The following is a 14,095-nucleotide window of genomic DNA, read 5'->3' as shown; positions in this document are numbered from 1 at the left end:
ACACCCTTCCAACTGGTGTATGGCCTAGAAGCAATCTTACCAGTTCAGTGTGAAATCTCGTCCCTCAAACTCGCAGTCGACCTTCTCCCTGGAACTTCAAAAGAGGAGGCTCGTTTCTTGGAACTAATCCAATTGGATGAAACCTTCCGTGATGCTTCTTTGGCTAACGAAGCCCATAAGAAATGAGTCAAGGCGCAATTCGACAAGAATTTCAAACCCTGTGTCTTCTCAGAAGGTGACTTGGTCTTACTTTACGACCAAGAATCCGATAAATTGGGAGCAGGTAAGTTCAAGTCTTTATGGATGGGCCCCTATATTGTTAAACATGTATTAGCAAAAGGAGCCTACGAGTTAATGGATTATGATGGGATTCCGTTGGCGCAACCCCGTAACGGGTTGTACCTTAAGCGTTACTACGCATGATGCAGTGTAGTAACCCATATGCTTTTGTTACATTTTTATTTTCGCTAAGGGTAATCGTTTTGGTCAAGTAATCCACTTTTTACATTTGTTGTAGATGTCGAACCTATTGGAATCTTTTGTTGGATATGCCGATAGAGCAAGTCGTAGTTTGCGGAACCTATCTTCTACGGCCTGGGCCACTTTTGATCCAAGCGGCGAGTTAGTAAGTTTCAGAGGGGTATGTATTGGTCGATCAACGAATAACATCACTGAATATAGCTCGTTGATAGAACTTCTCTTTGATGCCATCACACATGGCATACGCCGACTTCTCGTCAGGCTAGACTCACAGCTCGTCATACTACAACTCATTGGTATCTACTCCGTCCGAAATCCAGCTATCTATCACATGTTCCTAAGGGTCAAGATTTTGGAAAGGCAATTTGATTTTATTCAATATCAGCATATTTCCAGAAACTTAAACACATTAACAAACTCATTGGCAAATTATGTGTTAGATAGACATTTGCAACATTTATAAAAAGAACCATTTCATCAATATTTGCATCAGGATCATGTAACTTAACCAAAATAAAACTCCGAAAATCAAAAATATATACATAATTGTTTATGGTTTACACATAATGTTCTGTAACCAAGAAAAAATTGGTCAAATGACCCAAAACTCAAAACGCTAGGGGGAACCCTAGTCTAATGATGCTGGTGATAACAAGTCACCGCCTGTGCAATCATGCGTAAATGCCTAGTCCATTGACTCGGCACGCCAGTAGTATGTTGTTGCAACCTCAAAGGGAGCTCGTTAGTCCTCACATCTAGAATACCAAGAGTGAGGCCCTTGACTTGATCCTGTAATGCTGAAAGAGTCTCGGCCACATCAAGGTCGCGAAGGATAGCCCTTCCCACAGCCTCTCCTACTGGAGTGACAGCTGGCACTCTCAGGCGTACTACTGGCCGAATGGTCCAACATCTGCATGAGAACATGAGTTCTGATTAGTCTTGATATAATAAAGCACAAGAAAATTATAAAGAGAAACAATAAACAGAGATATGGTCAAAAATTTTACCAATAGCGCCCCACTGCTCGCCAGCCAGCAGTACCAAATCCGGGTCACCCTGGAAATCCACGCCAACATATGGATACTCGGAAAAAACCATCTCCTGACGATCGAACCACCTGAAGAAGGTATCAGAAAAGGAAACCTGAGATTTACCAGCATGTCTAGACATATGGTCGACCCATCTCTGCATTCGTGGCTCAGTCGGTGGAGGTAAACCAAGTGAAATATACTGCGGCTGCAACAGCGAGATCTTTTCCAAGGCAAAAGTGGTCAAAATAGAACCATATCCAAAGCTCTTCAATCTTCCATTTTTCACCTTGGTCAATTGTTCTTTCATCACAAAGAGTATTGCATCACACCAGTTGAACACATTTGGTTCAAGGCATTCTAAGGCATACTGCATATAAGACCGATTGGCCACATGAAGAGCCGCACTACCGGCCATCCTAGAAAAAGTGAACAGAATGGTCCTCAAGGGCCTGTCAATGACATCTCGGATATTGATCTTTCCGTCCTTACTCAGCTGAGATCCCTCTCTGCAATACCTACGAACGTAATCTCTCACAGATTCACCCCCACGGGCTGAACCTGATAATGAGATAGGGGCACCCCGCCTCAATAATCCGGTCAAAAAATAGATGTCCACGACAGTCAAGGGGATAGATTTGCCCCTAATCTGGAACACCTGGCTGGTAGGATCCCATGCATCGAGCAAATATTGCAAAAAGTTGATTTATTGCCTCATGCTTGAGATGCGGAAAAACTTGAACAAGCCACAGTTCCGCAGTGCATTTACCGTAACTGGATCATGTAAAGCAAGCATGTCCTCTTCTTCATGCTCACATTCTCTCCATGTAACAGGCATTTTGCTCCAATGAATCTCTGAAAACGAACAAGAGAAGAGTTAGATCCTGATTTGGTGAAAAACAGGCAAAAATTTCCATGGAAAACTGTGCAAAAATTTCCCTCCTTGCGCCCATCGCACCCCCAACAGTGTTCTGGGTGTGTTGCATGCTAACTAGCCAATGGTCAGGCCAACATGCAATGCACCTTTCGATATAGAAATGGTGCGATGGAGCCAGGGCGAGTTTTTCAAACCCCAGAGGCTCAGAAAAACCAGAAAACATGCTCAAAATTCAAAAAGGAAAGAATGAAACTTAAGAGCTCAGGTTTAGCTCCTACTTGGTTCAGACGGCACCAAGAATTGTCCACAGAATCTCCCGGAATCAGCTAGTGAAAATCAAGGGGGAAAGCACCTCCAAAGCTCCAAAAAACCAAAGTTCAAATGAAATGGTAAAATGAGGGGAATAAGCACTTTCAAATTACTTTTTACGTAATTCAAGTAAAATATTAGTGTCTTGACTCATTTTTCAAACATATATTGTTCATTTATAACTAGTTTGATGAAGCAATTGAGCAGGCAGTACAACCTTTGAAGGAACAAAGTTATTAATGGTAAAATCAAGAAAATCAATGACCAAAAGATCGAGCAGTTTTAATGCGGAATTCAAGCTTGTTAAAAAATAAACATAAGCAATGAGCAAATGTTCCTCCAGAGTTTAAGCTCATTTTAAAATAAAAAATGAACCAATCTCCGGTAAATAACCATCGTGAATGTATTATCATCAGCCTTCTAAGCCTTGGTCGTGTTCTCATCATCACCTCCACTCTGTATTGGCCGATCATTCACCTCCAATTGATTGTTTACCCCTTTTACGGAACAACTGCGAAGAATGATCCTGTTAGCCATCCTTGTGACACTGCCGTGATTGGAAAATTCCAACCCTTACCTGGAATCAGCTGCTACCCGAATCTATCACTTGTTCCTCTAGAAACAAGTCTCCTTTAAGCTCTTTTCAACTGACTCGTAAAATATGAAAAGATTGTCGAGCCATTGGCCTCTCCAGCTCATTAAAGTGACCGGAAGTGCTATCCCTCCTTTAGATTTTAATCTTTTTGGACCTAAGGGATTATTACACAAAAATATCGAGCGCTTGTTTTGTTCGGCTCGTTACAAATACCAAAAATTCATCCCTTTTGTATTGTTTTATACTTTTTCGGACTCAAGGGATTATGTGACGAAAAAGAATTTTTGGAGTTTCCTTTACGTCCCTTTTCAGAATCTCTAAAATTGAAAAGGACTGAGTTATCTTTGTCGTTAAACTCGTTAAAACTGAATAGCGACAAACTTGTCCATACAGACAAGAACGAGTTTCACTATCGCTAGGCTCGTTAAAACATAGTGATGGGTTTTCCCGAAGGGAAAATTATAGAACAAGCATATGTTATCCTCCTCAAGCTTGACAAAAATAAATAGGTACTGGTCAGCAATGACTGGGGAAAAATTGGGAAGAAAACTTGAAGAAACTTTATTCGTAGCAAGTCGCTCTTGAACATGACACTTTCACTCTGCATCTGAGTCGGGTTGGGTTGTTCCATTCACTGGTCATATCACCATGGTTCCGTCACACCATCCATATTTGGGGTTAATGCTACCGATCCATCATGTCAGTGTCGCCGATATGTTCAAGAGAAGTCGCTCAGAGAATTCACGTGTGTCTCACCCACTGCAATACATTTACGCTCCATTCTTTTATGACCGCCACCCTAAACCTTATATCACCAGATCGTTTTCACCTCCATTAAAATCATTTGCTCCGTTCCATGTCATTGATGTGGGATTCACTAAGGCCCTCCTATGACAGATCGCTTCTTGTCGACATCAGCTCATTATCCAAGAAGTCGATATAGGAACAACCCTTTCAGTACTTTGAAGCTTGCATGCCTTAATGGCAAGTTTCTCACTTCCGACGATAGGTTTACATCAATGGCCTTCGACCGAAAGATTTTACGTGGGGTTCAATGCCAAGTCCCTTATTCACACCACGTGAATTGTACTGTAGTACCTTGAGGGTCATCATCATTATCGGTGATTCCTCTCACGCCTGTTAACAACTTACATCATTGGCTGGTAATCAGGCGATGTCTTTCCATGTTTGACTCCAGAACATCTCTCACATGGATCGACTTGTACTTTAAGTGAAGATCGAATGAGATTGAAGACCCCGGATCTAGTTTCATCCATCCGGGATGCGATATATATTCAGGAAAATAAAGACATCAAATGTACATCATTGCTGCACACATGATCATCCAATCTAAGGGATGATGGCTCTACCAGAATCATCAGTCTACACTCAGACAATTGTCTATCTCATGTACATGAAAATGAATTTATAAAGCTGAGCATGGGAAATTCCCGCCTCAACTAGATCATGAAAATATTATGAAGATAATGTATTGTATTGTATCTTATTACAGGTCACCTTCCAGCTTGAAAAAACTTCGGATCCTCATGATAAAGAATTTCACCCGACATCAACAGATTAGCGACCTCATGCGTTAGGGGGCAACTGTTATAGACGTTTTTGGGCACTGCAACCCCAATCATAAATGTCCATAAACCAAGGGCTCCTAAGTCCCTAAATGTTTTTTTCCAACCCGTAAAAGAACAAGTTCAACTGATTACAGCATCTTCCAAAAGTTTTCCATGAAAAACTACTTAGAACTGGTCAAAACTGGACCATTTCACCTGCTCCATAGTCAAAGTGCATTGCATTGCATCCCACCTACTGACACACAGTAGGTGCAATGCATGTTGAAAAGCCCTTCTATGGGTTGCGATGGGTGAGAGTGGACAAATGGCAGGGTCAATCCGCAAGGTGGAGGAGCATGGAATCTTCCAGAAACTTCCCCTGTGACACTTGCCTCTCTGCATTCGCCCAGGGGTGAGTAAGAGATCATCAGTCTCCAAGTGGAATCAAGAACTATCAGAGGGAGGACACTAATCAAATCTCAAAAGCTTACTCACCTCCCTTGCAAACATCTATATATGGATCCCTCATCCCAGAGATCCAGAGGTTGGAATTTTGTATCTTGTAAGGAAGTGCTGCTGGTTTCTTAGTGCAATATCATAGTGTTGGGTGATCTAAGCTTTTCATGAGGTGAAGAAGGGCTTCTTGCTGAGAGGATGATGCTAGGTCAGAACAATTGGTTGTAATTCTCTTTGCTCTTTCTTGATTATCAATAAAGCTATTCAAGTTTTCCTCCACATTCTTGTATGATTGATGTTATATGCATTTGTGTGGTTAATATATATCTGGTCCTATATTTTTTATGATAGTAGATCTATGTTCTCGGATAGTGTTATGCTTCTTTGATTGTATAGGTGCTCTTTGAAGCTGGGTATACAAGGAAGCAAGTAGCAAAGGACTATCAGAAGGGAGAGGAATCAAGCAAGGAATCAAGCGCAAGACTGAGGTTGGTCCCCTTTATTCTTCTCTCATCTACTTCTCATAAAGGAAAACGAAAGTGGTTTTAGTTTGTTTGTTTCCAAGGTAGCTACCAGCCTTAGTGGGACTAGCAACTCTGCATAGACACTAGTTTTCCCGATAACATAGAGAGCCACCGTGGGGCCAAGTACCCTCTTGATCCTCTAATGGTCATCAACACTTTACTATACTCTTTGTCCATAAACTTTTCCAAAAATTGGAATCCAGAAGGATGCTTTTTGGCTTGATGTCGCAGTGAATGATGCAGTCCCTGCACTCTTCATGCAAGTACACAATTTCCCGGGAAGTCCCCACCGCTATGCTAAAGCGTGTTTTCCAATCTAGGAACTTGTTCTCAATCTCATCATCATCGCCTTGGCTTTTGTGGAGTAAGGAGTTGAGGGAGCCATTGTGCATGTATTCATAGACCAAAAATTTTCTTGAGCCCTCGATGCAAAATCCCCGCAACCTAACCAAATTCACATGTTGCATAATTCCGATGGTGCTCACCTCAATATGTAGTAGTTAAGGAAGTGGAACCTATGGAACATGAACAACTTGACCTTCTACACATGCAACATAACCCCCAGGAGCCACCCAACTTATCCAGGTGACCAACCCCTGAGACAAACTGACTTTTTGCTATATTAAAGCCTCATTGGCTCCCTTGACATGGGAATGCATGCAACTGGGACCCTCCAGTCACTCCCATGGAAAGGCATGTGTGCGACCTCGGGACTTTTCCAGGTAGTTCTGTGCCAGCGACTCCGGTTTCCGTGCCACTTTTTTAGGGCCAGGACTCATGCACTTCCCAAAACTCCATGAAACTTACAGAAATGAAAAATAGCATTAAAAAAATGATACGAATGAAAATACTTGAACAATGACTTGAATAGACCCCTACTAACCATGACAGGCATTTTTTCAAACATGTCACAAATATGTATTCTACATTTTTAAACAAGAAATTAAGCATAGGGGTCTCATACTTATCTGATAATCACTAAGAAGCATTGATTTCTCATCACAATAATTGCATTACCATATATTAATTGTACATTCAATGATTAACCAAAACATGATGAGAGCCATACATTTTCACTTTCATAAAACTCTTTCATAACCACAATATAACCAACAGAAATATCAAGGATATAACAACCATATAAGCCACATATAAACAAGTATATTTACACATGAAATACCTAGGATAAAGAGAGATCTTATTGATGATTGCATAAGTCAACCAAGTATGAGACTTCCACGAACCACCTGACCATAGACTAGGCTAAACCAAATCTTTCTTTCAGCCAGTCACCCCCATGCCATATTCCAAGCATGAATGTGGGATCTCATAAAACAAATCAATCAAAACCATCCAAGGCTTCCAAAGGCCAAACTAGCTCAACCCTCAACCAATGATTCCACCTCATGGTCGGACATCACTAACCATCACCGGATTGGTCTCTACCCAAGTTGTCCAGGGCTCCAGAGCGCTTGTTCCAACCAGGGCTTCCAGGATTAGTACCTCAACCCACTGCTATCATCGAGCTTCTAGAATGTTTGTCCAACCAAGGCTTTCAGGGCTAGTAACTCAACCCACTAAGGGATTCCAAAGTGTTTTTCCAACCAAAGTTTCCAAGACTACTAAATCAACCCAAGTTATTATAGGTCTTGGAGAGTGTCTATCCAACCGAGGCTTCCAGGAACTAATAACCCAACCCACAGCCAAAGACACAAGAGAACCAAACATAAAACAAAAGAGAAACCCACAACACCATGACTATCCAAGAAATGTCAAGGCTAGGAAAAACCAATGTCAATCAACGAAATCTTCCATGCCAATGATACATCATAACCAAATAACCACATGCATATGTCATGCATGCCAAAAATATAAAGGAAATCATACATGCAACTCGGTACCTGCAAGCACAACCTGATGTATTTATTGATTCCAATGTCCTCTTGCGCATTCCTACCTTTTTTTTTTTTCCTTCTTGCTCCAAATCTAAAGTATGCCACACTCCTCCAAGAGTTCTCCAAGTAAACTCTAAGTGTCCAAGAGTATGATAGAGAGAATAGAGAGAGAGCTCCAACATTGAATTGATCAAAAGCCATGAATTGATCCTCAGAAGCCTTTTTATTAATGAGGCCTTTATTTTCTTCATTTTCCATTATTTTCCTTCATTTTCTTTCTCACATGCAACCTATGACCTTTCACCTTCTTTTTGTCCTAATTTCCACTATTTTTATAAATAAATGCCAATAAATGTCATTTTGTCTTTCCAAAGCCTTAGCCATTACCTTTGCCAATTTCCATGGCCATTAATTAATCAAACGTGATCCTTGTCACCATGTTTTCGCTCAACATTTAGCTTGGAATATGTGTCCCATGACCAAGGTCTTATTTTTCCTTTATTAATTTTTAAATGGAATTTTGACTAGGGTTGTTACACCGACCACTAACTCCCAAGGAAGGAAAATTTTAAGGACGGAAATTTTTCTTGAAGTTTAAAAACATTGGTGAATCTCACTAATCCCTAATATGCAAACTATAAAATGTTTATTGATATATTTGCAAAATTATTCAAATTTATAATGATTTTATATATAGTCTTTATATAATGTTGGCGATTTTTAAGGTAAAATAAATTTATATTCTTAAATTTGGGCGAATCACCTTTTATAAAATTGGAAATTGGTGAATCTTTTTTGTGGAAAAATAATGGAAAATTAGCCCACTAGGCGAACATTAGCCCCTAAAATTTTCCATGCTCCCAACCTAGTCAAGGTTGACCCACAAATCTACCCGCTAGTTACCTTTTTAATGCTTCCTCGACCCCCGACTCCCAACATTGGTTGGGGTCCCGACGTCTGACCTCCGACTTAGCTGAGGTCAACTCGAGCCATCTTCCTACTCCCTTTTGCATTGCCCCAACCCTTGACCTCCGACTTAGGTCAAGGTCCTAACCTCTGGCCTATGCATTAAAGAGTTACAAATTTTGTTGCTTTTCTAGCATTACAACGCATTCCGGTGCTAGTTTTCTTCAAGGGTTTTTTAGCATTCTAAGGGATTTTAAGGACTGATAACCACACCTCGGGGCCACTGAACTCTAAGGGAAAATTCTCATGAACAAATGATGATCATTCCCTCAAGGAAAGTCACCAAAAATATAGTTCCTTTTAAGAGTGATTCTCCTAAAGACACAGAGGAACAAACAACTCTATAACAACATGAAAATTAGCCTTCTTGGCTCTATCATTCTATCCAAGTGAGCAATAGTGAACATAGAAGCACATGGCCATGCATACATTCATACCCAAGTGAAATAGATGCACTAACTAGTGTTATTAACAACAAACATACAACCATGGAGTTAGCAATGCAGAAATTACAACACTTCCATGATAATAGGGCTCAATTCATAACATTCAGTCATCATGCTAAAACAATTAGACTATAAGGAAATTCTCCTCGTGGCTCAAACATATCACTAGAGTAATCCCAACACTAATAGTGGTGAACCCCTTCCCTGCATCATAATGTTAGTATAAGACTAATAACTCTGTGAAATGTTTTCGTTCATCCACATAATCTCATGTGGGTAATTATCAACCATTCAATATATAAATATAAGTGACAAACCATCCCATGCATATAATCAATGTATTAACCATTCAACAAGAGTCACTCCACGAAATCCAACTTCCCTTTCCTACAAACAAGAAACCACATTCCTTGAAAACAACATAGAAATATAACCCATACAATGAACATGTGCACCTCATTAACGTGAGCAGTCAATAAAGATACTCATGCTAAAATTTATGTAACAGTTAATATGCTTTACATGCCATTCCGGTAGTACTTCATAAAAACAATGCAATGCATTCCAAACCCACTTTCTAGCATATGTAATCCATTAAGGTTCTCAACCTAGACTTCATTACCATTACCATACCAAGGAACACACATGGAGGAGAACATACATCTATGAGAAATATGAGCTCTTCATGTGCATAATAGGGATGCAATGTTGGATTAAATACATGGGTATAAATCAATTCATTCAAGCTATCAAGGGATGATCAACATATATATATTATTCGCAAGGAGACTTTGGTTGAGCATCAGAAACATAGGCAACTCACAATTCATAATGCCATTGGTTGATTCCAACAACTCTTCAATACTGCCAAGTAACATAATCAGTTAGCCTACCTAAGCAATGAAACTCAACCCAAACTTCAAACAAGAATAATATCAGCTCACATCAGAAATGTAAACACTCATTAGTGGCCATTGAGAACATGAAACATCCATATTCACTCACACATCCTTACATGGATCATTACCATCCATTCAACAGATAAACATATGTAAGCCAAACCTATCATGCAAGAAATAACACTCCATTCCTTTACACTGCAAAATGATATCTACACATGAGTATGTTCTAGGAAACTTATCTTGGATTACAATGAATATGAGTTTGGGACTTCAACTCTACACCCAACCATAGACAAGATGCAACCAAGCTACTTACAATTGTCACCCTCGAGCTATATTACAAGGGTCTGAGGTGGTCTTGCTCAAGGGAATAAACACCATTATACAAGCTAAAATAGGGACTCCAAAGGTTCCTCTTCCTCCACCCACAAACTACTAAACAGTTCAATGATGTTCAGGAAATTCAATATTCCAAATGCATCCACCCACTAACTATCCAATAATGGCTAAACAATTAACGGAGAGAACCAAAGGCTTGTTGTTGCGTGTATCCACCTTTGTGTTGTCTCTCTCTTTTCCTTTTTGCTTGTAAGTTTGTTGTCTACAAATTCGAGCTTCTCTACTCTTTTTCTTATGGCTATGTGATGGGTGAGATCGAACTTACTGCTTTTCTTCTTCCTACAAACTTCGAGCTTTCCCCTATTTTCTCTCCTCTCTCCACTTCAAAGTCTCTCTTATCATTTAGTTTTATATGGTTGTCACTATTGAGTCGAGATCCCTTCCCAACTTTGTTTCTATGGCTTGCAGTTGTTTCCCTCTCACTCTTTTTGTTGTATCCCCTACATAATCCGAGCCCTTGTTTTTTTCATCTATCTGCTCAAAATCTGTAAATTAGAATAAAACCTCCCCTTCCTTGCTTGTTCTGCCCTCTGCTAACAAGAATTCCTCACATCTTCATCCCTTCCCTTTTTCTTAATACATAGTCAGATTTAGCAAGCTCCTATGTAGAATTCTAGCTCTCCCCCTTTTTCTCTATGGCCCTCTCCATAAGTTGAGCCTCTCCTCTAAAAATTTTTGTTGTTGCGTAGTTCCTATGAGTTCAGAATCGGCAACACATAATTTTAGTCGTCTTGTTGTGTGTTGGGTTTCCTAAGCCATTGGGCTTTGTCCTTTATTTTGTAGTTAATAAATGTACCAACGTCGTTCCATTCAAAACACAGTTCCAGTGCAATTAAGGATTAACAACCAACCATCAATGGTTTTCCAAAACTATATATCTCCTCCCTCCAGTAAGTAAGCTGCATTTCCCAAGTAATTGACCTCCCTATACCTTTTGGAATCTGTGTCGCTCACTCAACCCATTTAACTTTTAAAAATTCAATTACATGATGAAATTACATGGTCAAATCAAGCCATTCATGGGATTGGTTGTTACAAAATCTCTAATGGTGGGGTAGATGTTGGAGAAGCTAGTCGAATTAGACAACTAGCCCAGTCGAGTTGAAAAAAACATATTGTAAGTCGATCGAAAAACGTGTTAAGTCGACGACTAAGTTGTATCAAACTAAGTTTGGTCGGACAATTAAACTGTTGTAACTCTCTCGACAAGGTATAAATATCTGCAAATGTATCAATGTCTCGGTACTTATTGGCTTTTAAGAGATATAATACAAAGTGTGCTTCCATTATTTCTCTGCTACTTGTGTCTTTTCCTTCTCCCTTTACTTATGTTCTTTGTTACGTGAATGTTTGATGTCCTTAATACTAGTAACCATGCATACTTTTCCTTAGATTACAATGCCATGTAAGTGAAATTTACTGCAAGTTATTTGCTAGGTCTCTCTAGACATTCTCTTAATGTGCTTGCTTTTAATTTGTACTTGAGGCTTCCAATACATTTCTCTATTGGGATGGTAATGAAATTCAACAAAGAAGAAACTATGGCAAAATGGTAATGCTAGGGACCATGATCCCAATCCCACCTGGAAGAGATTACACATAAACTTCAAATAAAAAGTCAAATGGGTAGTTATTACTATTTTCCTTCAATGTGATTGCATAATGTAAGCGAGATATTTCTCAATATAAATATTGTATGTCATCCCATTATTCAAATTCCACTCCCACCCATTTAGGCAACTACAAAGTCCTTATAGAAAATTGGTAGAAGAAAAATCACTCAATGAGATATTTAGCATGTTAATTTTTATTTTTTACCGAAGACCTTACCGATGCAATTGTTGACATATGGGATTTTTTCATTTTTGCATTAGTGTTTTGGAAAAGACTCATCATATTCAAATCATGGTTTGTCTTACTCAAAGCAAGTGAAATAGTTTAGTGAATTTACCACAATAACCACATCCAGATTAAGTTATATCAATTACAAGTGATGGTTCAATAGTTAAAAGTAGATGTCATGGCGTGTTTATGAAACAATGAGGGACATAATTCAATGCACTATAGCTGGAAAATGAAGAGAGAATACTCTGTGAAATGCTACAGAGGATTCGAGGGATGATCGTTGTTGTTGCGTGCACGTGCAGAAGTATCTTCATCCAAGGAGAAAAGCACCAGACTCTTAGGTTTTAACACAAATGTTTGTAGAGAGAGGGGAATTAGTGGGAGAGGGGTCACGTCTACAATACCTTCCAATATTTGCAGCGCTCGACTCATCGATGGCCTCTCATCTTCGTCGTCCTGGATGCACCATCCCGCAACGATGGCGACCCTTTTGACCTCCTCTGCATCTGCAACATTCATCAATTTCTTGTCTAGCACCTCGATGGCGTTTCCGCCATTGAATTGAATTGCAGCCCACGCAGGAAAGTACACCTGATCGCTGGATTCTGAGTCCACGTCCATGTTTCTTCGCCCTGCAATTATTTCGAGCAATGTCATGCCGAAGCTGTAGACATCAACCTTTACAGTGATTGGTAGGCCAGAGAGCCACTCTGGGGCCAAGTACCCTCTGGTTCTTCTAATGGTTGTCAGCGCGTATTCTGTTGCAGACAAACCAGGGCGCCTACAACACCAGAAAAATAGAAGCACAATGGCAGAATAGCACCCAGCCCGCCCACGACGCCGCATACTATGCCAGCCAGAGTCACCTTGGTGTTGGCATTATAGTTTTCGGTCAAATCGGAGGCATCGAACCATAAAAAGAGAGATATCCTACTGGGGGTATCGTAAATATCTAGCAGTTCTCCAAACCACATTACACACGTGTGCGAAGAGCCGTTAGCAACAAAGGCATATGTAGTGCACGAACAATCGCTGAGACAGGCCGCCTGGCACTGCCCTTCCCCTCTGTATGGAACCCCTTCAGGGGGCGTAGATTTACCACTCAACTCTACAAATCCATCATTGGTTGTCTCATTTCTGTCGTGGATGCATCGTAATGGCGTCTTCCGAACACAGGCGCTCGACCACTGTTGAGACTCCCATCCATGGCGGTCTTTAGGGACAAAGCCTGTCACACAGTTGTAGGACTGGAGATTGTCATTGTTACATGACCCATAAGCCCCGCATACGGCATAGAATTTGCACTGATCCTTGGGCTGTGCCCAGAACATGCTCCATTTTTTATTTCCGAGCATAATGTACACTCGAAGTTGTCCCTCCTCTCCCACGACAAAACGCGAGAGAGAGGACGTGAAGTTGGGTTTAACAGAAATAGTGAAATACTTGTAGGAACCATTATTGAAAAAGTTGAAATCATAGATGTAATTCTGCGTCATCTCCTGAATTTCGTTGAATATTTGGCCATTCCAGACACCGCTTTCCCAGTACTTGATTTGATTCTTCCACAACAAAACATATTGGTCGGATCCTTTTGGATCCATCCGAAGGGAGAAGCGCCTAGGACTCGGATCCCAAGGGCTCCTCCACGACGTCACAGCCTGGCTCATACTAACCTTCATCCCTGGTAACCATGTATTTCCCGGATGGTCGAAGCTCTGCCAGATGATATCAAAGCTATTCTTGGAACTGATCAGCACAACCAAGTTACCAGAATCCATTATCACAGCAGAAGAAGGCTTCTTCAT

The 14,095-nt window shown here is 40.4% G+C and overlaps 1 protein-coding gene across 1 annotated transcript in view; it reads right to left on the bottom strand.

The window, feature by feature from the left end:
• LOC149240178 (G-type lectin S-receptor-like serine/threonine-protein kinase At2g19130) overlaps positions 1-14,095 on the bottom strand; it is an 80,645-nt gene extending 66,550 nt beyond the window's left edge. Inside the window, exons 1-2 of the mRNA XM_089370094.1 lie at positions 13,272-14,095; positions 12,695-13,071 (exon numbers count right to left, since the gene is read on the bottom strand). Of these exons, the coding sequence (XP_089226220.1) occupies positions 12,695-13,071; positions 13,272-14,095 (1,201 nt within the window). The remainder of the gene's footprint in view (positions 1-12,694; positions 13,072-13,271) is intronic.

This window comes from Pinus tabuliformis, chromosome 8, assembly GCF_031772625.1.
Source record: "Pinus tabuliformis cultivar Carrire ecotype Pingquan chromosome 8, CPIR1, whole genome shotgun sequence".
NCBI lineage: Eukaryota > Viridiplantae > Streptophyta > Pinopsida > Pinales > Pinaceae > Pinus > Pinus tabuliformis.
Note: the sequence above shows the minus strand (reverse complement) of the source record. Positions and strands in the feature narration are given on the sequence as shown.